Here is a 25129-nt window from a genome sequence, read left to right as displayed (position 1 = left end):
GCGCAGAGCTGTTTTCACTGGTAAAAAACATGGAAAGATTAGAAGTTTGCAGTTCATACGAAGCATCTGCTGGTGTGAGCCAAGCCTCGCTGTGAGGAGCTCTGGAGATTAAATGATCAGCGTTGTTGATTTGCATGAAGCTGGAAGTTTTTGCTAAGTCATCTCAACGTGCTCAGGCGTCCATCAGTCTGTCTGTGACGGGAGGCAGGTACTATACGTGCCGAGGATGCTGTCGCTGGGAGTGGGCTTCCACCCAAAATGAGTCAAGTGCCACCCCTCCAGCTGAAAATAGGGGCTTCATGAGATTTTTTGATTGCTGGCAAAAAAGTGCGGCAACCTTTCCTTGAAGGGGTGGTCGATGCCATTAACTTTTTGTCAGTTTTAGGTTATTTCCGTCATACTTGTGGGTTCTTCTATCATGGAGGGGTAGCAGCAGTCCATCTCGTGGAAGTGCGACGTGCACGCGACAGTAACAGCATGAGAAGCAGAAGAGTTTGTTTTCTTTCGGTTTTATGACCGTTTTCTTTCTTCCCTCGAAAACTTCTGCCCGCATTTTTTTTTCTGCTCCGAGATTACTCCCATTTTCTGTTTCACAAACTTTTTTTTCTCTCATTACAATTCACGATGTTTTCATGACTCTTCTTGTCTCTTCATTTGGTCCAGCTCCCATTTCATGCCCTCCCTGTCTCTCACTCCCCCACCACCTCTCATCTTCTTCCTCTCCCTCTCTTCTCACTCTGATGTGAGTCCTGGCCTACTTTCAGACATGGTGAGAGGAGATGAGGCTTGGAGGCTCAGCTCAGCTGCAGGGCAGAAAAAAGCCTCTGTTCCATTTATAGTTGTGTGTGCGTGTGTGTGTGTGCGTTTGCTGTGTTAGGGCCCACACATTAATGACTGGCTGCTTCTGTGTTTGTGTGCTGCTGGCAATGACTTTTTTATTTATTTATTTATTTTATTTTTCAGAGCGAGCTGTAATCATGAAAGAAACAGAGGGGGAGAATGGCAGGCGGCATCTCTGTGTGTCTCTGTGTCGTCGTTCATCCGTGCAGGTGTCTGTGTGTGGATGTGTGGTAGTGGGAGCCCAGCGGTTTGCACGCTGCAAGGCCCTGGCCTGATGTGGCCCCTGGCTCCACGGGAAGCTCCGGAGTGAAGGCTGCGGCGGCCCGGTGTCACCTCCAGCACCGTCACGCCAGCGTCGGAGGGAGCCCGACTCAGATAGTGCTGTTATTTCGACATTCAGCTAATGGCTCAGTGATGCAGAGCTGCTTTGTTTTGCCTTGACGCATTTATGTAGCGTCTCGTAAAAAGAATGTGCTGAGCGTGCAGAACTGAAGCTCAGCCGGGAACTGGACTTGCAGCTGGGCTCATTTTCATCTGCTGGGTGGTTTAATGGTGTTGTTACACTCAGTTGGATAGAGAGACATTTTTTTCCACGTTTTTTGAGGGGAAATGTTTTCCTTTTCTGCGTATTATTTTTTTCCTGCATTACGTAACGCACCATCGCAAAGTCATGCTAATTTTGTGTGTTTTATATTTATGCTAATGGTTTGTTTTTGGGTTGGTTTGGAAAATACAAATAAACTAAAACTCTTGTTTTGAAATACTTCTTTGCAAATGGTGTGAAAGTTTTTCTCATCAACTTCATTTCATTTGTAAGTAAAAATCCACCTCTGCGTTTCAGGAATGCAACACGTTCCAGAAACAGCTACTGGGAACATGGGATTAGAAAGACGTTATTTCAGAGAGGTGATGTCAACAAGTGACTGTGAAAGGAGTTGCAGATTATCTCAACTTTGTCTCCTAATTCTGAAATGGCTTCAATGGGGAATCGAAAAGGGATTTGAATATTTTTTCCATTCTACAACTAATAATATCATGAAACCATCAAAGGAATCTGGAGGAAATGAATTGCGTGGAGGACACAGGAGCAAAAACCTCAGCTGAACACCCATGATCTCTGATCCTTCAGACAACTTAATCAATAGTTGATGCAGCCGCATGGATAAAGAATCCACCACTACAATACAGACTTACATTCAAATCTGCAATTTAAAGCTTTACTGTGCAAAAGTGAAGCCTTATGCTAATGTTGTCACGAAGCAGCATCAACAGCTTGGAGGCTCCACGTAGTTGGACTGTGTACTGAGGTGAGATGAGTCAGCGTTTCAGATCCTTTTTGGAATAAATACGTGGCATCTGCTTCAGGCGAAAGACAAAAACGATCTTCCAAAGTGTTATCAGCAACAAGTCTGGAAGCCAGGCCCTGTGATGGTCTGGGCGTGGAACCGGTGCCCTTAGCAAAGCTCGTCTCGCATGCTGCCATCGATACCGCGTCTGTTCCAGGGATGTCCAGGCCGGTGTCCAGCCAGACGGTGTGAAACAGCTTCCTACGCACATGATGAAGGCATGGCTGAGGAAGAAGAGGGTGCAGGTACCGAACTGGCCTTCCTGCAGCCCGGACTCCCTTAAGAGCGCTATGTGACGTGGATTTAGTTCTTAGTTCTTCTTCTTTTTTTTCTTTTTTTTATGTGTTGCACGTCTGAAATACAAAAATGAATATTATCAAATGAAATTCAATTGATGAGAAAATATCTTGGGTTAATCATGTGTGCAGAGATATGAAATTATAAGTATTTCTTCTTTCTTATTTTTGTTTGCTTTAAGAATTTTTCTCTTTTGCAGTTTTGGATTTGGCTTCTGATTGATGTTCCGTTTTTGAGAAGGGTGAAACCAAACAGCGGGTATAAAACGCTGTCTATGTTGATAGAAAGATGAATTCAAAAAGGTAGTCAAGCCGGGAGAAGAACAGAAGCATCAAGACAGGAGAACTAAAGACAAAAGTCCCTAAACAAATCCAAAACACTTGGTAAAATATATTAAGGTCCAAGGAGACAGGAGACAACAAGACAAAAAAAAACTGAGCAAACGGCAGTAAAAAACAAAGATTGGGAGCCTCTCTTGGGTTCTGCCATGTCTGATGTTGGGCCCCAGCCCTGTGTTGAACATGGGAAGACTTATTTTCCATTCTGAGGCCTAACTCTGAGCCCAGCCTCGATTTCTTACCGTTGACCACATGGTTCGAAACAAAGGAACCTCCATAATGACTCAAAGCCCCAGCAGGCTTTGCATTTACGGCCCTTTGGTGATAAGGAATAGCACCCTCATTGGGCATGGACCCAAAATCACAGGAGGGGCCGCTGTCGATTTCTGCAGCCCAGGCCCGGCTATAAAGAGATGGCTCCCCACTTTCTCTCCCTCTTTTTCCCAAGATCTCTTCTCACTCAGCCCCGTCAACTCCCACGGACTTCTCTGTGAGCTATGAAATCTTTATTAATTATTAATAACTATGGTAAGACAATTATTAATAACTCTCTAATAACTGAACCAGCACCCCCTTTGTGCCACAACACTGACGTACAGTAAATAGAGCTTGTGAGTCCTCATCAGACAATCAATATTAAAATTTGACCAAAGCATCAAGACAGAAATGTATTTGCAAGTTATCAAAGCTGATCTTTGCGGGACACTGCTTGACCGCGTCAGACTTTCCTTTTTCCATCTGAATGTACCTCGGGGATCTCCCCGCCTGTATTCCTTGAGTTCTGCAGGATGAGTTGAGTGATATAACAAAAGATGGTTGTTTGTTGAGTTCATTTCTTGATAATTTGTGAAGATTAATACCGGTATTTGTCTGTTCAGACTTATTTCATTATCATCAGGTATGTGAGGATGTGACATGTCTGAGGTCGTGTGTTGTTTATGCCTGATTAGGTCAGTTTCTATGTTTCTGTCCATTGACCAAATCTGATCAATGCTACACAATAAAAACTAAAATAAACTCTTCAATTCTTTCTGTTGTCTTCTGCAATGGAATTAACATTTTATTATTTTTTTTTCCACCCCAGACCCCCCCAACAGGGGGACCAACCTGACCCCTCAGACTAAGCCTGGGTCCGGAGCGGGACTGGGCCGTGCGGAGCGGCTTCTACCTTTGGTGGTGCTGTTTTCTCTAACCTTCTTCTACCTCATTCCTCTGCTGGTGGTGCTTCTGCACTGGAGGTAGGTGATTTGAAGAGCTGGTGGTGCAGGTGGGGGGTTGGAGGTGGGGGGTGGGGCGGCTGCAGAGCTGCATGCTCGTCTTCGTAATGAGTGATGATTGGAGAGTGGAGACGTGAGATTTCTGGCTCATCGCAAACACAATCATTTCATGCAATTCTATATCAAATGGATTTACACACTCCATTTGGACTATTAGCCGTAACTAGTTTAGGCAGACTTTTGAAGGTTTAACAAATTCATAGTCAGGTGTTTTTAAACTGGAAGTAGCAATTAACTGCAACTTCTACCCCTGAATGTTTTATGGCATGCTCAGACACATTAAGCAATCTGTTAATAGCAAGAGTTTCAAAATGTTAAAACCTGGATTGAGAGGCAGTGCACATAGTTTTGCAGCTAATGGATTTTAAACAGGATGTAAAATGGGAATTTGTTGATGCATACTGCTGTTTTAAATCAAGAGTCTTGTTTTTGAAGCACGTTTTCGCACCTAAATTCTGTAGATTCTCCCTCAACACACCAACACACGTCCCTCACTCAAGTTCCTGCTTGCATGAAGATATGCTCTGTTCCACCTCCAAGCTGTGTTGCTGAGATTCGGCGCTGCTTAGACGCCTATCATGCACTCCGGAAATTTACATCTGTCTCTTTAGCTCTCGGCGATAAAAGTTTGTCAAAAGTCTCAACCAGTATGGTGACAGAGGATATGATGTTATAATTTTCCTGCAAAAGATTACTGATTCATGGATTTAGTGGATCATAAATAGTGTAGTGTTGTTTTTAATTTAAAAAAAAAAAAAAAAAAAGCACCTTAATAACCATAATCATAATAATCTTTTCAATCGATGTAATGATGCTGTTCCTTGTATGGTCTGCGTTTTTTGTGCAGGGAAACAGCTAAACTGACCGGCTTAAACAATGAAACACACTGACGCTGTGACGTCCTAATTTACCATAGATATTATTCCCATATAAGCATCCAGAAGCCTCCATAGCATCCTCGGCAACAGTGTCAATTAGTTTCTTAGCTGGTTCCCAGCAAACGCTTAGCAGAGGTAGATCTGAGCCTTTTATCTGAGCTGCTCCCATATCCCACAATCAGATAAGTGCAAGTATATGAGTAGAAAGATGGATTCACAACAATCCTGCGGGATGAAACAGTGAAAAATCAAGCGGCGGTAGTTTAAGGAGCATACAGAAGGAGCCTGGGTAACAAATGTATAAGCTGAAGCTGGAGGGCAGGACATTTATACTACTAACAATGAATCGCAGTGAGGAAAACTCATTTTGTGGGAGAGAAGTACTGACTTACATGCAAGCAAGGATTCTTTCAGCTTTTGAGGCAGAGAGAACAGGATCTGAGAGTGAAAAGTTGTTGGGAGTTGAGACCAAATTAAAAAAAGTTTATTTTTTTCTAAAACTTATTTGAGTAGAAACCTTTATTACCTGGCTGGATTATTGTTCACTTTGTGTAGGAATGGTTTGCATTCGCTCATCACTCATTCGTCGTCTGATATTAAAACCACTCTTTAAACCACAGATTCTTCCTGGCCTTCAGGACCATATCAGGATTGAGTTTTAGTTCAAGTTGCTAGTGGATACAATTGGCTTTTATTCACGTTATTAGCTCCTGCAATGGGTACTATAGTATGGGTACTACAGTATCGGTACTATACTATGGGTACGCCTAACTTTTCACACAAAGCTTCTGCTCTTTACTTGTATTTCTTTTTTTTTTATATATATATATGTTTTTATTTCCAGATTGTTTCCACAATACAGAGCAAAACAGATGAACATATTTTTTTTTCTTCCCTCTCCCCATCCCTCCTCCCACAGTTATCGTCATTAATTTTCCTTTGGGAATAGCAAAAAAAATAAAAATAGAAAATAAAATAAATAATAATAACAAAAATTAAAAAAAATAATAAATAAATAAAAATAAAAATATAGTAATATAGTGACATAACAAAAAAGTAGTAGTAGTGCAATGACTGTAAACTTAAATGAGAAAATAAAATGAAAACGAAATGGGTTATCTAAAGATTAATTATTATTTCTTAGATCAATAATTAGCAATTCCAGTAGTAGTCACAAGTTATGCTAGTAAACACTTGAGTCGGAATGTTGTCATATATCACCCCCAGAGTTATATACCAATGTATTATTAGTAATTAGGCTGTTACTATTTTTAGGGATAGAAAAACAACAAACAACAAAAAATAAAGACATCAGCTCAGTCCTTTGGAAGTACTCTCAAATTTTCAAAATAAGTAATAAATGGTTGCCAGCTCGAGAAGAACCTTTCTAATGAACCTCTAATTGTAAACTTTTTAAGAAATCCATAATATCTTTGAGCCATAAGGCATTTACTTGTATTTCTGGAAACAGTTAAATTGTTATGTTTACATAGTTTTACCCTGCATGTGTTTTCACATGAAAAACAATCATCTATATTGAACGTTTGTACTTTATCATGTACTTTATGTCCAGCTGTTTTTACATCACAAGAAAAAACAGACAAATAAAGTTTTCTGTCTTCGTGGCAGGCGCTGTTTCCGCGCTGCCCGTTTTCATGAGGAATACAGGGATTCACTAACGATGGCGCCCAATGAGATTGTCCCTTTTATCTCCATCCAAGGTACAAGTGAAACTGATTGATTGTTATATTAACAGCCATTAAAACCAACATATTTTCTCATTGTGTTCTTTACACGCTACGTTTGGGCCAAATATTAGAAACATTTTAAATAAGAATCTTTGAAGTACCATTTGTGAGAGATGTGTTGCCATCAAGATTGGTTTTCCTTGAACCGGATGTGTTTCTTCTCTCTTCTGTGTAGATGAAATGGAAGCCATTCCAGCCAAACAGTTCATCAAATATGTTTCTGAGCTCTTTTCATATAATGAACTGGGATTATCAGAAGATTTTGAGGTAAACCTTTTATGATCCGCTGATTAAAAATGCACATAGCAGTTACCATCTATTTAGTTTTTATGTCTAGTGTCACAGTTTAAAAAGTCTGTTTCAGGACACTTTAATCAAGTAAAAGTACACAAGTTCAATACTCGTCCAGTTAAATACAGTCCAATTAAATGTGATTATAATCCAATTATGTTCCAAGTAAATCCAGTTCTTAATAACCCATATATATTCATATTTATTTCAGTTCAACCCAATTCAATATCAATATATAATCTTTCTAAAAAAAATAATAATAATAAAAACAACAACAGAGTAGTTATCCTTAAAGGAACAATGTGTAACGTGAAGCCAAACGTTAAATTCATACTCCACACTTCTGAGAGCTGTTTTGAAGCCTCTTTTTCTTCGGATAGGGCGCAGCCATGCTGCTCCGGAAGCAGACGGGAACACGCCCACCGCATGTCAATCAAAGTTAGCTTTGGTTTCCAGCTCCCTCAGCGGATCCTCGCTGAAATAGCTCCAGAGCTGCCAGCGGACATTTTCAGCAGCTTATATAACATTTAACATGTAGACTGATCTAAAGTTGGACATTTTAACATGGGAGTCAATGGAGACCGAGCAGCTTTTGCAGCCAGCCTCTAGTGGCCAGTGGAGGAACTGCAACCAATGAGCATGAGCCTCAACCTAAACGTTAGATGTTTGGCGCCTGCCCACTACTGTTAGACGTCCTCAAAATTCAGGCTACTATGTTGCTCGCTACTGCCGCACATGGCAGAGGCTGGTAAGATAAGACTGGAAAGACTGATGCTGCTTGTTTAGCAAGCTTACATCTTACATCATTTTTGTTATATGACTGCACTTATTTCTTCTCATTGGCACGATGGGCTTGCTTTTTGTTCTTCTTTATATATAAAAAGGCATGAACCAACAAATGAACCATATTCATGATACTTTCAAAGATGAGAAAGAGCGTTTAAAAAGAGATTCACATGGTCCTCGAGGTACTTTAAAACTAAAGCATTAACCTACGAATAAATGTGGTGGCTAAACCTTCATTTTGATGAGAGAGGCATATCAGTTGGAGTCTGTGCCGGCTGCACCCAAGTACAAAATATTTATTGATATCTTTAAATCTCTTCTTAAAACCTTCCTTTTTTCAGAGTGCCTTTGGTATCGTTTGATGAATATATTACTTATTCTATCGCTGCTTATTTTATCAATGTTCTTTCTATGCTATTGAAGGGAATTATTCCCTGGAATCTTCTTGTCATTTTGTTTTTGCTGCTATTTCAATTACTGTTTTGCATTTCTGCTGCTATTTAAGAATCATAAATAATAGTGCTATATGAAGTTTTTTTTTATTATTATTAATTGTATTAAATAATACATTTTAATATTATTGCTGAGGTGCCCAGCACCTCCATTTGTTGAGATGTTCTTAGGCAAGATACTTTGGTCCCCAATGTGCTCATCTGTCTTTGAGTGTGTTCATGATGGAGTGGATAAAGTGCTGCATTAAAAACAATTAACAACCTGTATGAAACACTGGGTGTACCCATGCGTAAATGTTTATTTCTTTCCCCAGGAGGTTCTAAGGTGTCCTGCTGATATGAGCATGATGTTGGACAACTCAAACAACCCCCACAACAAATGCAAGAACAGATACATCGACACATTCGCCTGTAAGTACACAAAACCAGGACTGTACAAACATCATCATATACATTGTTGATGCAAAGCTTTCAAAACACACATTACATAATACTTAACATCATTAAATGAGAAGTTAGCCATAACTCGTCATTGGTACAGAAACAAATGCACATATGGGTTATTATTTTCCTTTTTTCTCTCTTTTTTCTTCCACTTAAAAAGGGTGATTATTTTCCAACATAGTACGTTGTTTTCAGAATGTTAGCTCATCTGCCATCAGTTCGGTAAATGAAACCATCATTTCTGCCTTTTATATTTTTTTTCATAGCAAATAGAGATGTGTTTACTCAATAGTTTTACATGCTTTTATGTTTCTACTTTTGCTTTTTATATTTTCAGAGATGCACAGAACCTTATTTACATATACATGTATGTATGTATGTATGTATCTATGTATGTATGTACTGTAGGTATGTGTGCATGCATGTATATATATATATATATGGTCTTTAGGAGTCCTCACTTTGCATCATATGAACTGCTGTTGATTTAAGTTGGGGGTACGAACCTTCTGCTGTCATCTTTTACCTACCCAGCCTGAACAGCTTGTTTATAAAGGAGTTTAGTGACTTTTTATCCTCCAAAATGAAGCTGTCCGGACTGGTTATAGCTGGTGACTTTGGCACATATTGTTGACGACTCTGACCTCTTTGCCAGAGGTTTTATCAGTGTCATGGATTCTTTAATTTTACTCAACACGTGTCTGGGCCAACCCCTGCGAAAAGCCACACACTGGAGCTTTTATTTACTTTAGGTTCGAATATTGACTGCATTTATTTCTTAAGACATCTTAATTTCGGATAATTTGTGTATTCTTTTTTACTTGTTCTTTTAAATAGAGCGTGTTGCCCTCTCCTGCTCACAGAAAGGTCAGCTCTCGCATCCTAAACTCCTCTGATGCTGACGTGTCTTCCAAATGCTTTTCATTTGGTCTTATCCTCCTATAATGATCTCAATCTTTCAACAGATCTTTTTAACTGTCTTTCCATTTTAAATCAAATCTGTCCAGTGAAAACTAGTCTAGCTCCTGTCTCAAAGATATCCCTCGGAGTTAATGACAGGATTCACTGTCTGAAACGCTTCGGTAGAAAAGAGCGTTTATGGAGGTGTCTCCACTTAAAGGATCTTTTAGTGTCTTTTAACTGTTAGAGATGTGAGGCCTGCTAATTCTCAAATCTCATTTCAAAGAGCTGAAGTAACCCTAAAGTGCTATTTAACACCATTAGCACTACTGTTACTCCTCCTCCTCCTGCTGCTCCTATTCTCTCAACTGATGATTGTGAAAAATTGTGTGGGATGTTCTTTGCCTCCCTCAGCTGTCTCACTGTCAGTTCCTAGGCCAGCTTATCTTGTAATTTTTTTTAAAGATTTTCATCTGTTTAATCAGAGTTGGTCAGAGTTCGCTTAATGAATTCATTTTGTTTGTTTTTTGTTATGTGTTACCTACATCCCTTTTCAAAGATGTCTTCCAGTCTATGCTCCCCGAGTGCTCACAATCATTTTAATGAACAATAATCAACTCTTCCCTTCTGTCTGGTCAAGTCCCTGATTATTTCAAGCATGCTTGTCATTCTTCCACTTTCAAAACACTCTGGGTTGATCCTTATCTTTTCAGGAGATACAGACCTATCCCAAACTGGCCATTTATTACTAAGATCTTAGCAAAAACTTGTTGCTAAGCAACTTACAGCTGCTTTAAATAGACACAGCATCTTTGATCACTTTCAGTCTGGTTTTTGCGGGGCTCACTCTACCAAAAACAGCCCTTCATAGAGTCACGGCTGATGCAGAGTGATGACAGTGAAGACATTGCTATATGTTATTCTTGTTGCACATGACCTCAGCTTTTGACACCGTTGATCGTCATGTCCTGCTCGACAGGTTGAAACGCTGGGTAGGGGTATCAGGTTTGAAATGATTAGAGATATGAGGAAAACCTGCAGTGCTGGTGCATTTCTGTGGCTGCTGCTAAACTTAAGTCCTCTTCATCACTCATCTTTGGTGTGCCACAAGGGTCTGTTTTGGGACAACATTGTTTATTTCATATCTGCTCCCTTTGCATCATAATCTAGGCCCTTTTAAAGACATTTCTTAACATTGCTATACTGATGATATCATACTTTACGTTTCCTTTAAACCTCAGGATGTTTTTAAGAACAGATCTTGCTTAGGCATTTGGATTTTGTCAGGAGTTGGATGAATGAGAATTTTCTTCAGCTGAATGATATGAAAACTGAAGCCCTTGTTTGTGTCCCTGACATATTTCTCCCCATGATGGTAGAGAGTCTTGCCTCATGTGAGGAATCTCAGGGTATCTCTTGCCCCGTTTTGTCTTTGGATTCTCAAATTAAATCACTTTTTCGCTCTTGTTTTTATCCTTTAAAAAGGATTTTGCCAAGAAGGGGAATTGTGTGACAATCTGAGATGGATATGATCAAAAATGTTTTCATTTCATCACATCTTGATTATTGTAACTCGATTTTCACATGCTACAACCTCATAAAAACTCACTGTTTTGTTGCTGTGTGTTTTTTCCTCAGATGACCATTGCAGAGTGAAGCTGAGGCCGCTGGCTGGGACAGACTGCAAACACGCTGACTGCATTAATATCAGCCATGTGGATGTGAGTGAGTCTAATGAGACGGGCACTAATGTGGACTAATTTGTAGGTGACCTTAAAGTTCACTGAAACAATGCATCATTCCACCTGAGAAGTTATTAGATTAAAAGCAAATATGTAATTTATATCTGCACACATTTAGTCCACGATAAAACAAAGCAATAAAAAGACGAACATAAATTATTTATTGTTTGTTTAACAAGAACATTCTAAAAAAGGCTGGACAGATTTATTGATACCTATTAAAATGATCACAAGTCACTGCATTACAGACAGGTTTAACTTAAATTAGTATCACAGACGTCTGGACTATTTTCATGAGGGATTTAGCCCACGTCAAGTGAGAAAACTGTGAGCATCACAGTTATCAATACTGTCTGAAGAGCTTCTCCAAGCAGCTTCATGTTCTTACAAGTGCACACATTATTAGGTAGTATAAGGTCCATGGGACTGTAACCAACCTGCCAGAGTAAAACCCAAGGTTGATCAGAAGCTGTGGGGATGGCAGATGGAGTCAATGAAACATCCAAAGACATTCAAGTTGGACTTCATTATTATTTTACATCACTGTCTGATTACATGATACTTTCCCTTCTGAACAACAACAAGGTTCATACAGAACCCAGCAGGAGTGTGCTATTGAAAGAAAAAATAAACGCGACTGGATTGCGCGTGCACAAGCCCCACGGCTACTGGGGAATGTGTTTCAGGCTGATTGGACTGATCAGCTCTGTGTTCAAAGATTTAAAATGAAGCTTTCATCGAAAAGATGAAAAGGCATGGAAAAGAGATCCATCACGCAGTGTTTATTGTGGAACAATACTAGCAGTATTGATCAGTGTTTTTGTCTCAACATGACAACAAGAATGACTTTTCTATTAATAGCCTTGCAAAACAGAATCAAAACATCTGAAACATTTTTGCATCTTAGTAAATACAGTTTTTGTAGTAATTTTTACGTTGCTTTGTTTTGTTTTCATTTTATGACATTAGTATTCTTTCTCACTTTTATTTTCTGCTGAATTTTGATCAAACTAAAACCTACAGTATTTCAGGATGTTTTCAAAACATCCTGAAATACTGAAAATATTCTGGAAATGTATTTGAGTCAGTTAACATGTTGTAGGGGCAGCAGATCTCACTGAAGGGCACATGACTTTATCTGGATGATACCAGAGGAGATAATATGAACAACACCCTCTAAAACTACTATCGCCTCGGCAAAGGAGGCAATCACATGTAAATGGTTATAAAGGGACCACCTACAGTAGATAATTGGTTAGAAACTCCTGGAGTGATTCATGAGATGGCAAAATCTACTTGCAAAGCAACTTATCCACTGAGAGGTAGTAATAGTAATGCTTCTCTGTAGTAATAAGAAGCAAGCTCGGTAGTTTTCCCACTTGGCCTCAACACTTCCAGCATGTCTTATCTCACATCTCTGTCTTGTGAAGGGCATTTCATGCTCATAACACAGTTCTGCATAAAAGTGAAAAACCTGTCTATAACTGATTACCTGTTTATGGAGATGTAGAGTTGATTTATTACTATGTTCACACACACACACACACACACACACACACAGAAATGGTATCTGGGGCAGGTTATATGATTATATTTGCCCACTACCAGGACCCACCCCAATCAGGGCTTTGTATATGTTTTAAAAAAAACATAAGCTTAAATAAGGCAGTAATAACTTCTGCAAAAATATACAGACACACTAAAGAGTTCAGGAATCGAATTGCTGGAGGAAAGAAACCACTTGGAAATAATCTAATTGCTGGAAACACAAACTGACTGCTGTGATTTCTAATGTTTTTTTACCTTCCACCCGGCGGTAGAAGTGATAGCGGCCCATGACTTTGTTGTGCGTGGAGGTGTAGAATCCAGTTGCAAACACACTATGGAATACCTACTACCTTACTAATCGTTTATTAGTGATGGCGAGTCGGAGGATGCAGGATCAAGAGCAGGGGAAGTCCGTGCGGGGAAGTGTTGGCAGGGCTGGCGAGCAGGGTGGCCGGTACACAGAGAATCTGGTGAATCAGGAAACAGAGCTGATGAGTAGCTGGCCTGAGCTGTGTCTGGGATGGTGACGTGGAGACGGGCTGGAGTTGACAGATGATCACGGGAGCAGGGACAAGATGACTTTCCCGACAGCAAAACGGAGAATCACTTATGGCGCTTTTCCACTAGTACCTACTCAGCCCGACTCATCTCGCCTCGGTTTTGCGTTTCTCCACTAAGGGTTGAGGCTGGTCGAGGCGGGTCGAGTAGATACTTTTCTGTAACTATTCTGCCGAGGTTCTAAGCAGCTGAGTCGGCTGCATCTGACGTCATCACACTACAGGCCACCGATTGGGGCCGGGGCCGTCAGACGTCTGAGTCAGGAGGCGGAAATCAGCAAAAGAGTGACTCACGGCTTCTTCTTCATTTTATTCTACCAGCAATGGCAGCACAAAAGTCTGTTTCATGATCCAACTCTGAGGTGCAGATATTCATAAACCTGGTGCTGAGGAGAGAATTAAAAAGGGATCTAGACGGGTGATAAGGAACGACCAGATCTACCAGGAGCTCTGTCTCTTCATAGCTGCTCGTGGCTCCAGCTGACTTTTCAGCAGCGCCGAGACAAACAAAATTATTTTTAAAAAGCGTCGCTGCTTGAAGCTTCTCTCACTTTCTATCTAAAAAAATCGATCTAGTTTTTTCTCAACTATATGTATAAACTATTGTTCAGAGGCAACCTGTGGCCAAAAGAACTGTGAGGAGGTGGCCACAGGAAGCTGAAGAAACTGCTGGGATGTTTTGAGGCTTCAAAGTGAGATGCATTCTACAGTATGTACTGCATGGAGATGATATCAAATGCTTTGACTGTGTTTGTGACTAACTACTTAAACATTTGTGTGGACAACACCATCTCCACCAGAACAAAGAAGTGCTTCCCCCATACCAAACCCTGGATATCCAGTCACATACTGTATAAGAACTACTTTACAAGAAAAAATGATTGAGTAAAGTACAAAAACATCTGAAAGTCAAGATTAAAGACAACACGGTCAAGTTCCAGCAGAACAACGTAAGAGAAGTGTGGCTAGGGATGAAGAAGATAACAGGCTTGTAACGGAAGTAGGATCTGTCAGATTGAATTCTGGACAGAACCAATAAACCAAACATGTTCTTCACTAGTTTCATCTCAGACACTATCACAGCACCCTCTCCTGCCCCCAGCTAAATGGACCTCCATCCTCCCTTGACCTACAGCTTCCACGACACACCTCAACTGTATCTTCTTCCAACTCATTCAAGGATTTTGATCCTGCTCCATTTTTATCTCGAACCACATCAGTACAGATGCTGGTGCACCATTTGCCATTTTTTGGTCCACCTGAGTAGGCAAACAGGCACCTTTTAAGAAACTACTGCACTTTACATATCGTTGTAGGGTTGATGCCATCATAAACCTGTCTCAACAAACCCACATCTAGACAAAGCAGGGAGTAGTGTTGTTCTTCGATTTCCCCAGTGCGTTTAACACCATCCAGCCTGCAAAACTGTAAAAGAAACTCATAGGACAGAAGTGCAGGTGGTGGTGGAGGTGGTGTATAAATACCTCAGTGTTCACCTGGACAACAGACTGGACTGGAGGTGCAATCTTGATGCTGTCGTAAAGAAGGGACAGAGCAGACTGGACCTCTGGGGGAAGCTTATGTGCTTCACTGTTTACTGTAAAATTTTAAATATCTTCTGTAAGTCTATTGTGGAAAGTGCAAACTCATCTGGAGTCTGTTGGGATCGCTGCATCAGAGCCATTGACGTAAAAAAACTGAACAAACAAACTAAAAGGGGGGTGGCGGTCTAGTGGCTACAGAGGAGCTTGGGTCTGGAGGAGGTTCAAGCCCCGGAATAGCAACCAAGATGAACCACCTTGGGCCCCTGAGCAAGGTCCTTAACCCTAATTGCTTCATGGTGTGTGTGTCTCAGATGTAAGTCGCTTTGGATAAAGGCGTCTGTTAAATGACAGTAGTAGTAGTAGTAGTACAAAATAATGGCTCTGTTCTATCTGGAGCCTCAACAATTGGTTAGCCATCAGCAGTTTATTGGTCTTGATCTGAACCTCCCTCAGGGTCTTTCGTCCTTTACTCTCCACCACCCATGGAGGTATCTCCCACATTGACTTTCGGACTTCCAACCCAAACTCAGTGCAGATGTTGCTGGTTGTCTTGTTCCATGTGTGTTTTACATGCCAGCGTTTTGCATCCAGCTCCAGTATAATGAGCTGGATTGTCCCTGGGGCATCTTTGTACGGTCTGCAGCTGGAGTCTTGTCTGGTGTGATAGACACTCGCCTCTATCGCTCTCGTGTTCAAGGCCTGTTCTTGTGCTGCTATGATTAATGCCTTCATGCTGTTCTTCAGTCCAGCCTTTTTCCAGCCACTGGTGGGATTTCTCAATGTCAGACACATCTGTCGATGGCACATGCCGCGCATTGGTTTTTCTTTCCATGATGGCTCTTCCTCTGCACCTTCTTCCTCCTCACTGGATTTCTGGTGCCAATCATGCACCATATATATATAGATATATATATATATATATATATATATATATATATTACACATATATAGTGCATGATTTCACCATAGTTTTGCACCATCATCTTGGGTAACAGAAATAATTCAGATGTCACTCCCTCAAGTGTGAAGCCTGTTTACATTTCCAGCACAGGCACACACTTGCCCAGGGAGGAGCAGTAATGGACATTTTGGCATGAATAAACTAATGATCGTGCTGTGGAATCGAGAGATTTTCTGTGAGTACATTAAACAAGAAAATATTCCAGATCTCCTCATTAACATTGATGGCTTTCGGGCGGTTTGGCAGTCATAAATCCAAAAGTGTCTAGTTGATGTTTGTATTTCTCCTGCTAAGCCTGCAGCTACGTGGCATCGTCTGCTCTGCTGCTGTGAAACCCCAGATAGGCGTTGCATTGCATTATAGGCTCATTTAAGCAATTGTTACTATTACAGTTTGACTTAGGGATGGTTATGAAAAATGAAAAGAGAAAAAAAACATCACGGTCCATGAATCATAGGGTTTTATTTCAGTAAAAGTAAACAAAGTTGAAACCTTAAACATGCAAAGCGAAAATGGCCATCGTCAAATGCAGTGGTGAGACATATAGCACCTTGTACATATTAAAATGTCCAGTGTTTGAAAACTAGTATGGGAACCCTTTGGACTTAACTGCATTAATTTAAAAATGTTAAATTTGATCTGATCTTCAGTAATAACGAATGTGCTTATGCCAAAAATAGACAAACAATTATCATTTATTTTGTTTAGTTGCCTTGTTTCAAGCCGTAGCAGTTTTATTTATTTTCTTCTTTTGTGGGTTCGGCCATACACTGTTCAATAAGGTCTTTCTGGTAGTTTCCTAAACAGATTCCTAAACAGAGATGTTTGCCATTTCCAGTGAAGTCTTCAAGCCTTTAGCTGCTCCACATGAGCTCCTTGTCGCCTCACTGAGGATTCTGAGTTGTGCCTTTGGAGTTATCCTGGCTGGACATCCACTTCCAGGAAGAGTAGCCACGTTACTTTACCGTGTCTAATTATCCAGTATGTCTAACTGTAGATTGCTGGAACTATAAATACTTTAAGATGACTTTGTACCCCTTTCCATCCCTATACAGACCTACTACTCTTGATCGCATGGCTTTAGACGGCTCATTTTCCTAAAGACCTGGTTCACTTCAGCATATGATTCTTATGTATAGATCAAAGAAGTTTTAAACCACATCACTAAACTTCTTTCATTAATTGGATTCCAGGTGTCAAATATTTGGATCCAAACAGGTTTTTCATAATAATTCGTATAGGAATATGTTTACCTTTTCCTTCAGCTCTGTGAATGTTCCATGGGTGTTTTCAGTGCTACGGGGGCCCGACCGACAGGATAGAGAGGACACAGAGTTTAGTGCAGAACCCTTTTATTCAGCAAAATCACCCAAGCCACGTGCTTCCAGCTCCAGCAGCTTCAGCTTCAGTCTGACCCGTCTCAGCAGCAGCTTCTCCTCTTATAAGGCTGGCAGGGTGGAGAGGCTGAAGGGCCACACCTGTGTCTCGTCAGCCAGAGTGGCTGCAGCTCCTCCACTCTGCCACAAGGTTACTGATCAACCAGTTTAAACCCATTTGCACATTGAGGAGAGGTGAAAGTTTCTGAGGAGAAAGTTTCTGTACTTTTCACCATGATATTCAACTCCGAAAGAAAAACCCAACGTTTCGTTTACATTTTGTTGCAAAGAAAAACACAATGTTCATGTTTTCCCCATCAGCTGGTCAGTTCATTTTTGTCTTTTATTTTATTTCTTGGCTGTTCCAGGAACCGTATACCTTCGTTCATGAGGCCTTGGTGGAAGCTGTTTCGGGGAAACGGTTTGAAATGTCCGCCTCCCGTCTTCAGAGCTCCTTCAGCAGCTTCACGTCAGCAGGACACTGTGGCCAGACACACCACCAGAAACAGTTCAAGGTGAAGGGACGTGTCATATTCATCACCTTCAAGATCAGACCAATGGTGAGATCGTCCAGGACTGCTTTGCTCTCTTCTTTGGGTTTTTTGTTTGTTTGTTTTTTTAGTGAGCAACCGCAAAGCAACAAAAGTGATGCAATGGTTAAGAGTCTTTCTCAGTAGAACATTTAATAAGTGGAAAATCATTATTTCTTTAGGTATTTCTAAAGAAATAGCTCCAAAGACAACTTTAAAATGATATATGTAGGTTTCTTCTCAGGAGATTAAGTATGAGGTAATATGAAATATTCTTGACATCCTGCTTCTGGTTGCAAATATGTTGATGTTTACATCAGCAGGAAGGCGGTTCATGTATTTATATCACAATATTACAATATCACAATATATAGTATACAGTAGCCTACATTCCATCATGTGATACTTCTTTCTCTCTCGCACCCACATTGGTCTGAATTTTCTCAAGTAGCCAACAGTTTCAGTTTTTAGTTTTTCTCAGTCGCTTTGGTGCATTTTTCACATCAGTATTAAAGTCTGCCCCACTGGCCACTGCTAAGACATTTCTCAAAACAACTAGTGCAGAATGCAGAACATGGTAGATAACCTGCAAAAGTGAGTCACTTTCTCTAAATGGATAATTTGTTCTTCAAAAGCAAGTGAAAGCGTTGTCAAAACATGTTTTCATTGTGCAACTGGGAAAAAAGAACATTTACAACCAATTTAAACTCCCTCTGGCTCAGTAAACCTTACTGTAGTAGTGCTGCAACTGAAAATACTGTAAAACAGACAGTGCTGCAAATCAAACATGGACAACTAGACGCTCCAGTCTGTCTGGCCACATATCTTCATCTACATCAGAGCGAATATCAGCTCTGTCAATGCACCGAGGAAAATATCTTCTTGAGTGTTGAATCCACCCTCTGCAAGACTCTGCTGTGATGTCATCACAAGCTGCATCCATGGCTAGCAGGGTCATTTGGGGATGTGGACACTGGTCATATACCTTCCACCTCCAGGAAGAGAAAAGCTCTGTAGAGTAGGGAGGGAGATGCTTTGCAAACCACTGCCTGAGCACAGCAGGGTGGTGGAAGCTTCCCTCATCCCAAGCTACTAATACTTGGTCAGATTGTCACCAGGCTCATCCCTTTCATCCTCAGGGATGATGTCCCTATAAAGAGAGTTCAAAAGAGTCAACAGGTGTTGTGTGTCGTACAGACCAAGACGGGCAATGTGGGCTTGGACGCCATTTTCCGAGATTGCTGCACACATTGTAATGTTCCCTCCTCGTTGGCCTGGGATCAACGGAGACTCTCTTTCCAATGCGACTTCTGCCACGACCTCTGCCTTTTGCCAGATTGAATCCCACTTCATCAAGATATGTGAATGTGCAGTGGTTCCCTGGCCCTGTAGTGCAAGGGCAGTGCACAGCAATACATAAAGGTTTTACAGTAAAGCTAAAATACTGGTGAGGGATCTCCTTCAGTCAGCCACCGTTCCCTTCGGAGGGTACGTTGTACAATTGTTTCATGTACATGTAGGACTCTGTCTATCGTAGAAATTGATATTAATGGAACATTTTCAAAGATTTTGTCATTTTCCAGAACAGCTCTTTGTATTTTTGCAGTCTTATAGCATTGTTTGCAACCACCATAGCACAAATGCTTTCTTCCTGCTGCGGAGTCAGTCTTGCAATCCTTTTTGAGGTGCAGAAAAACAAAACAAAAATGTAGACGTGCTACATTTTTACAGTACTGTTATAATACTCTTTTCTTTACTCTTTACACACCAAATCTGAGTTACAGTTCTAGTAAATTGTAAGTCTACATGTAAAAGGTTACAAGGTCATGTCCAAATGCAAGCCTCTTATACCACTGTGATAGTGCAGAGCAAATGAGTTTGTGCTGAATGACCCTAAATTACAGTATGCTCACCTGTTCTCCTAACGAAAAGTGAATAATCAATCTGACAGTGGTTCACCCAACATTTTGCTGCATCCTCCCACCAGCCTCAGCAATTGTGAGGCCATGATTTAACACATGATCCACAAGTGTTGCCCTGATTTCATCAGGAATCAGGCCTCTTCTTACTCTTCTTCCCCGGTTTTGTCCCCTTCCTCCACGCATCCTCACCCCTCTTCCACGAGGCTGACCTTCCATGTATTGCAGCTTTGTAGATACAGTGTGCCCCTCATGCTGATCCCATCTCCTGGTTTATAAATACCTTGTAAAGTGGGGGTTCATGTGGTTCAACTGTGAGTGACTGTGAATAAGAGGCTCATCGTTGGTTGCAACTAATAGTTCACACACCCCTTTTCATCAGTGTAAGATAAGGTTCACCTGAGAAAAGTAATTTATGGATATTTTCGTGGAAACACAATAAAAATATTTTCAAAACAGATGTACAGAATGTTTGACATCACGTTCAACAATCATTGCAAAGATCATTAGTTGTGTGAAAAATTCAATTTTATTTATATAGTGTCTATTACAACAGAAGTTGTCTCTAGGATCTTTCCAGAGACCCAGAACATGACCCCTGATCATTTATTACATAAACATAACATAAACAGTGGCAGGTAAAAACTCCCTTTTAGGAGGGAAGAAACCTTGAGCAGGACCTGGATCGTAATTCAGCCCGTATTTGTATGTTTCATGTCCGAAAGCGTATGCCATGTGATGAAATGAACATGAAACTGCCCATAGGCTGCGCTCAAACCACTAAATGTTGTGCAAAGTTTCATTCTGTTGTGAGAAATGCACCAAAGTGACTAAGAAGAACTATAATGAAATAATTTTAGCACTGATCTCAATTAGAAAAGGTTGGGATTCTTACATTTATTCTCCTTGTGAATGAGTGCGAGTCAAAAATATGATGTATTTTTTTAAATAGGCATCCATATTTGCATTTTATGCTTGAAACAAATTCAAAAAAACACAGCAAACTGCAGATGTGTTCTGGCATTAAGGACAGCAGGTGATGAAGAGTTTCAGCTGTTATTTTGTGCCATTCCTCCTGGAAACACATTTCAAGGTGTGCTACAGTATGGAGTCTCTCTCTCTCCCTGTCGGGCAGGGACATGTCAGGACTGCAGGTGTAAACAGGCCTATACCTTGTACCTTTTTCATCCTCAGCGATGTGTAATATATGCAGAATTCAGTTTTATATTGTCAGTTGGAAGATGGAAGATGTCTTGATACATATTACCTGTTTAAAATAACATTACCGCCTGTTTTTCTAACCTGAATATCAACCCAGACCCTTCGTACCAACCATGTGCAGATGTATGTTTGCAGGATAATTTAGCCTTTATGTTTGTATATTTTTAATCCATTTGTTTTTGACTTTTTGATCTGACTGCTTCATGTTAATAGTTCATTGAAAGTTGCAGATCTCTTTATAATTGCTATTGATCTTAAATATTATTTGGTTTATTCACATGCTTGTGTCTTCTTTAACTTTAAAAGCATTTAATAATAATAAACTTTATTTATATAGCACCTTTCCTGTCATAGAATGCAACTCAAAGTGCTTTACATGTCAAGAGAAGATAAGCAAAGCAAGCAAATAAAAACAAAGCAGCTTTAAGACAGTGAAAAAAAAACAATATAGCAAACAGAATAAAACCAACAATAAAAGCAATAGCAAAGAGCAAAAACAGTAAAAGAGTAAAACAGGCACGGCAGTAAGCATAAATAGGGTCACACACAGGTAAGAACGAACCTTTAAAATTCAACTAAAAGCAAGAGTAAAAAGGTGGGTCTTGAGCTGTGCTTTAAATATGTCAACTGAGGATGCCTGTCTAAGGTGCACTGGAAGTTTATTCCAGGCTGTCGGGCCGTAGAAGCAGAAAGCTGCCTCGCCATGTCTTTTAGTTGCCATCCTCTTAGGCACTTCGAGCAAACCAGCGGTTGTGGACCTGAGATGGCGGCCCGGGACATATCTAGGTAGGCAGTCGAGGAGGTAGGAAGGTGCTAGTCCATTTAAGGCTTTATAAACCAGTAAGAGAATTTTAAAATCAATCCTAAAAACTACTGGAAGCCAATGTAGTGAGGCTAAAACAGGGGTAATGTGTTCTCTCATTTTGGTTCTGGTTAAAATTCTTGCTGCTGCATTCTGGACTATTTGAAGCCGGTCTGACGTTTTTTTTGGTAAGCCACAAAATAGTGCATTGCAGTAATCGATGCGGGAGAAAACAAATGCATGGACCAGTGTTTTTGCATCAACCAGAGAAAGATATGATCTAATGCGTGCAATATTTCTAAGGTGAAAGAATGCGGTTTTGGTAATGTAATTCATATGCGCATTGAAATTTAGGTCAGAGTCAATGATAACCCCCAGGTTCCTTACTGTAGAGTTATTTGCTACAGTAAGGTTACCAAGTCTGTTTTTAATTAATTCTTTCTGCTCATTGGAGCCAACTATGAGAACTTCAGTTTTGTCCTCGTTTAATTTGAGGAAATTTTCACTCATCCAGCATGTAATGGTAGAGAGACAGGTCAACAATGGATCAAGGGCAGAGGGGTCATCTGGAGCTACGGAGAGATAAAGCTGAGTATCGTCAGCATAAAAATGAAAGTTCACTCCATGAGCACTAATAAGCTCTCCCAGGGGCAGTATATACAGAGAGAACAAAAGAGGGCCCAGAATTGAGCCCTGTGGAATACCAGAGCTAATTATGTGAGTGTCTGAGACAGAGTCAGCTAGATTGACAAAATATCTTCTTCCCGACAGGTATGAGGAGAACCAGGATAGGGCTGTGCCTGATAGACCTACCCAGTAGTTCAGACGTTGTATAAGAATTGAGTGGTCAATAGTATCAAACGCAGCTGTTAGGTCTAGGAGTAGAAGAACAGACATATGTTTCTTATCTGCGGATACTCTAAGGTCATTGAGTACTTTTAGAAGCGCCGTTTCGGTGCTATGTCCTTTCCTAAATCCAGATTGCAGTTTGTTATGGACCATATTTTCCTGAAGGAAGACATCCAGTTGATGGTAGATTATTTTTTCCAGAACCTTGCCTAAGAAGGGCAAATTAGAAATGGGTCTGTAATTGCCAAGCACAGTGGGATCAAGGTTGTGTTTCTTGAGAAGGGGTTTAACCACAGCTGTTTTCAGAGAATCTGGAAAAACACCTGAATGAATGGAACTGTTTACAATTCTGAGGATGTCACCAATAATACTGTCTAAAACTGTTTTGAGAAAGTGTGTTGGAATAGTATCGAGTGAACATGAGGATGATGTCATCTGTGAAATTGTGTTTCGAACTTCCTCCTCATCAACTGCAGAAAAAGATGCAAGACTTCCCCTGGGGGGATCAGTAGGCCTGCTTGCACTCATGGCAGCATGAGCTCCATTCACAATGCCAGCTCTGATGTTAATAATTTTGTTATCAAAGAATGATGCAAACTCATTGCATTTGGCTACAGAGGCAGGTAGTGACTGTTTGTAGGACTGAGGTGGGTTGAGAATATGTTCAATGGTGGAGAATAGGACCCTGGGATTGTTCTTGTTCTCATTGATAATGGCAGAGAAGTGTGCCTGTCTTGCCGAGCGCCGGGCTTTGGTATATGCAGCTGTTGATGACCTGAGAATTTCTAAGTTAACAGTGAGTTTGTTTTTTCTCCAAGCCCGTTCTGCTCTGCGACACTCTTTCTTGAGTTAGCACGTATGCTCATTTACCCAGGGTGTTACTCTGGAGTGATGTTTCTTTTTAGTTTTTAGAGGAGCCACTATGTTGATAGCAGATTCTATTTTTAGATTAAAATGTTGTACCAAATCGTTCACAAAGGGGGTAGAGGGCAGGGGAGTGGCGCATGCCAGATGACGAGAAAAGTCATCAGCAGCAGATGGACTAAAATAGCGTTTTTTAATAGTAATTTCTGTGTTATTTTTCTCTAAAGCAGTGGCAGTCATGTTAAAACACACCAAGTCGTGGTCTGATAGCTCTGGCCTATAGATGGTTTGGTCAATGTAAATATTCAGACCTCTAGAAATGATCACATCCAGTGTGTGGCCGTGGTTATGAGTCGGACCCACAGTGTGCTGAATAAAATCGAAAGAGTGCAGGAGCTGAATAAAATCGATAGCCATGGTATCTGTGGCATTGTCCAAATGCAGATTAGCATCACCTGTGATCAAAGTTCTGTCATAATCCATGCAGCAGGTTGATAAAAGTTCTGACATTTCTGTTAAAAATAGTGCTTTACTTGAGTTTGGAGGACGATAAATATTCATCATTGGCACAGAGTTTTGTGAAGCCAGTATGGTGGCCTGGTACTCAAATGATGTGAAATTTCTAAACAACAGAGGCTTGAATTTTAAACTGTCCGAAAAGATGTTGTCTAGGCCCCTTTGTGTTGATCTTTCTATAACCATCACACAGATTATCCAGGGTGGAGGTGCAGGTTCTGATTCTAATTAAGCCTAAATGGAGAAAAGATATTTGTGTTGAGAGAAACTGTTTATGAACTGCTCTGGTCTGCAGTTTAAAGTTCACACTCATCACATGCTCTAACCCTTTCTCTTTCAGTTGATCAGTGGATGCAACACAGTGTCCAGCGACTCCGTCACCACTCAGAAGGAGTGCGATAAGGAAAAAGGTTCTTACCAGGTGTCAGGTAGGTGTTACATCCATGTGAAATGTCATTACTGCTCCACATTGTAGTCTGTCATGATAAAGGCGTCCAGGGAGAGTCTGAGAACAGCCGTGATCAGTGTGGATTCACCGTCTACACCGTCTACACCGTCTACACCGTCTACACCGTCATGTACTGAGATTGTTTCTGAACTGGACACAACTGGAGTTCAGAGATGAGTGAGAGGTTCAGGAGAGGTGGAACTTCATCACAAAACATTTTCATCGTGACCCTGAACTGGCTGAGAAGTTCTGATATCTTTCTTTTTCTTTTCCTTTTCTCTATTGGCCGATGATCAACGGAGGCGGCATGCCGTCTAGTCTCTGTATCGTTTCATTTTTCAGCTCCCCAGATAGCAAAAGATGTTAAATCAATGTTGCTCTGCCACAATACATAACAACCTTTGTACCTTGTGTCTACTTTTAGGGAAAAAACATTTATTTATTTACATACTTAGTCACATATATATATGAAATGACTTGTTTGTTACTTTTCAGTATGTATCTTGTTTGTTTGGTTTGATAGTTTTTTTTGAAAAATGAAGTCAAAATTTGTAGTATATAAACTTTGGAATCAAATGTTTATCTCCATCAATCTGCCATAAAACATGATCTGACCTTCATCAAAGTTGCAGTAATAAATAAACGCAACATGTTC

The 25129-nt window shown here is 40.5% G+C and overlaps 1 protein-coding gene across 1 annotated transcript in view; it reads left to right on the top strand.

Moving 5' to 3' along the window:
- Nucleotides 1–25129, top strand: part of LOC133449557 (receptor-type tyrosine-protein phosphatase gamma-like) — a 448089-nt gene that overhangs the window by 398764 nt on the left and 24196 nt on the right. Inside the window, exons 13-19 of the mRNA XM_061728722.1 lie at nt 3906–4059; nt 6606–6697; nt 6900–6991; nt 8568–8664; nt 11236–11318; nt 17694–17885; nt 24367–24454. Of these exons, the coding sequence (XP_061584706.1) occupies nt 3906–4059; nt 6606–6697; nt 6900–6991; nt 8568–8664; nt 11236–11318; nt 17694–17885; nt 24367–24454 (798 nt within the window). The remainder of the gene's footprint in view (nt 1–3905; nt 4060–6605; nt 6698–6899; nt 6992–8567; nt 8665–11235; nt 11319–17693; nt 17886–24366; nt 24455–25129) is intronic.

This window comes from Cololabis saira, chromosome 8 (assembly GCF_033807715.1).
Source record: "Cololabis saira isolate AMF1-May2022 chromosome 8, fColSai1.1, whole genome shotgun sequence".
In the NCBI taxonomy this organism is placed as follows: Eukaryota; Metazoa; Chordata; class Actinopteri; order Beloniformes; family Belonidae; genus Cololabis; species Cololabis saira.
The sequence above is the reverse complement of the archived record's forward strand: the minus strand, read 5'-3'. Positions and strand labels throughout refer to the sequence as shown.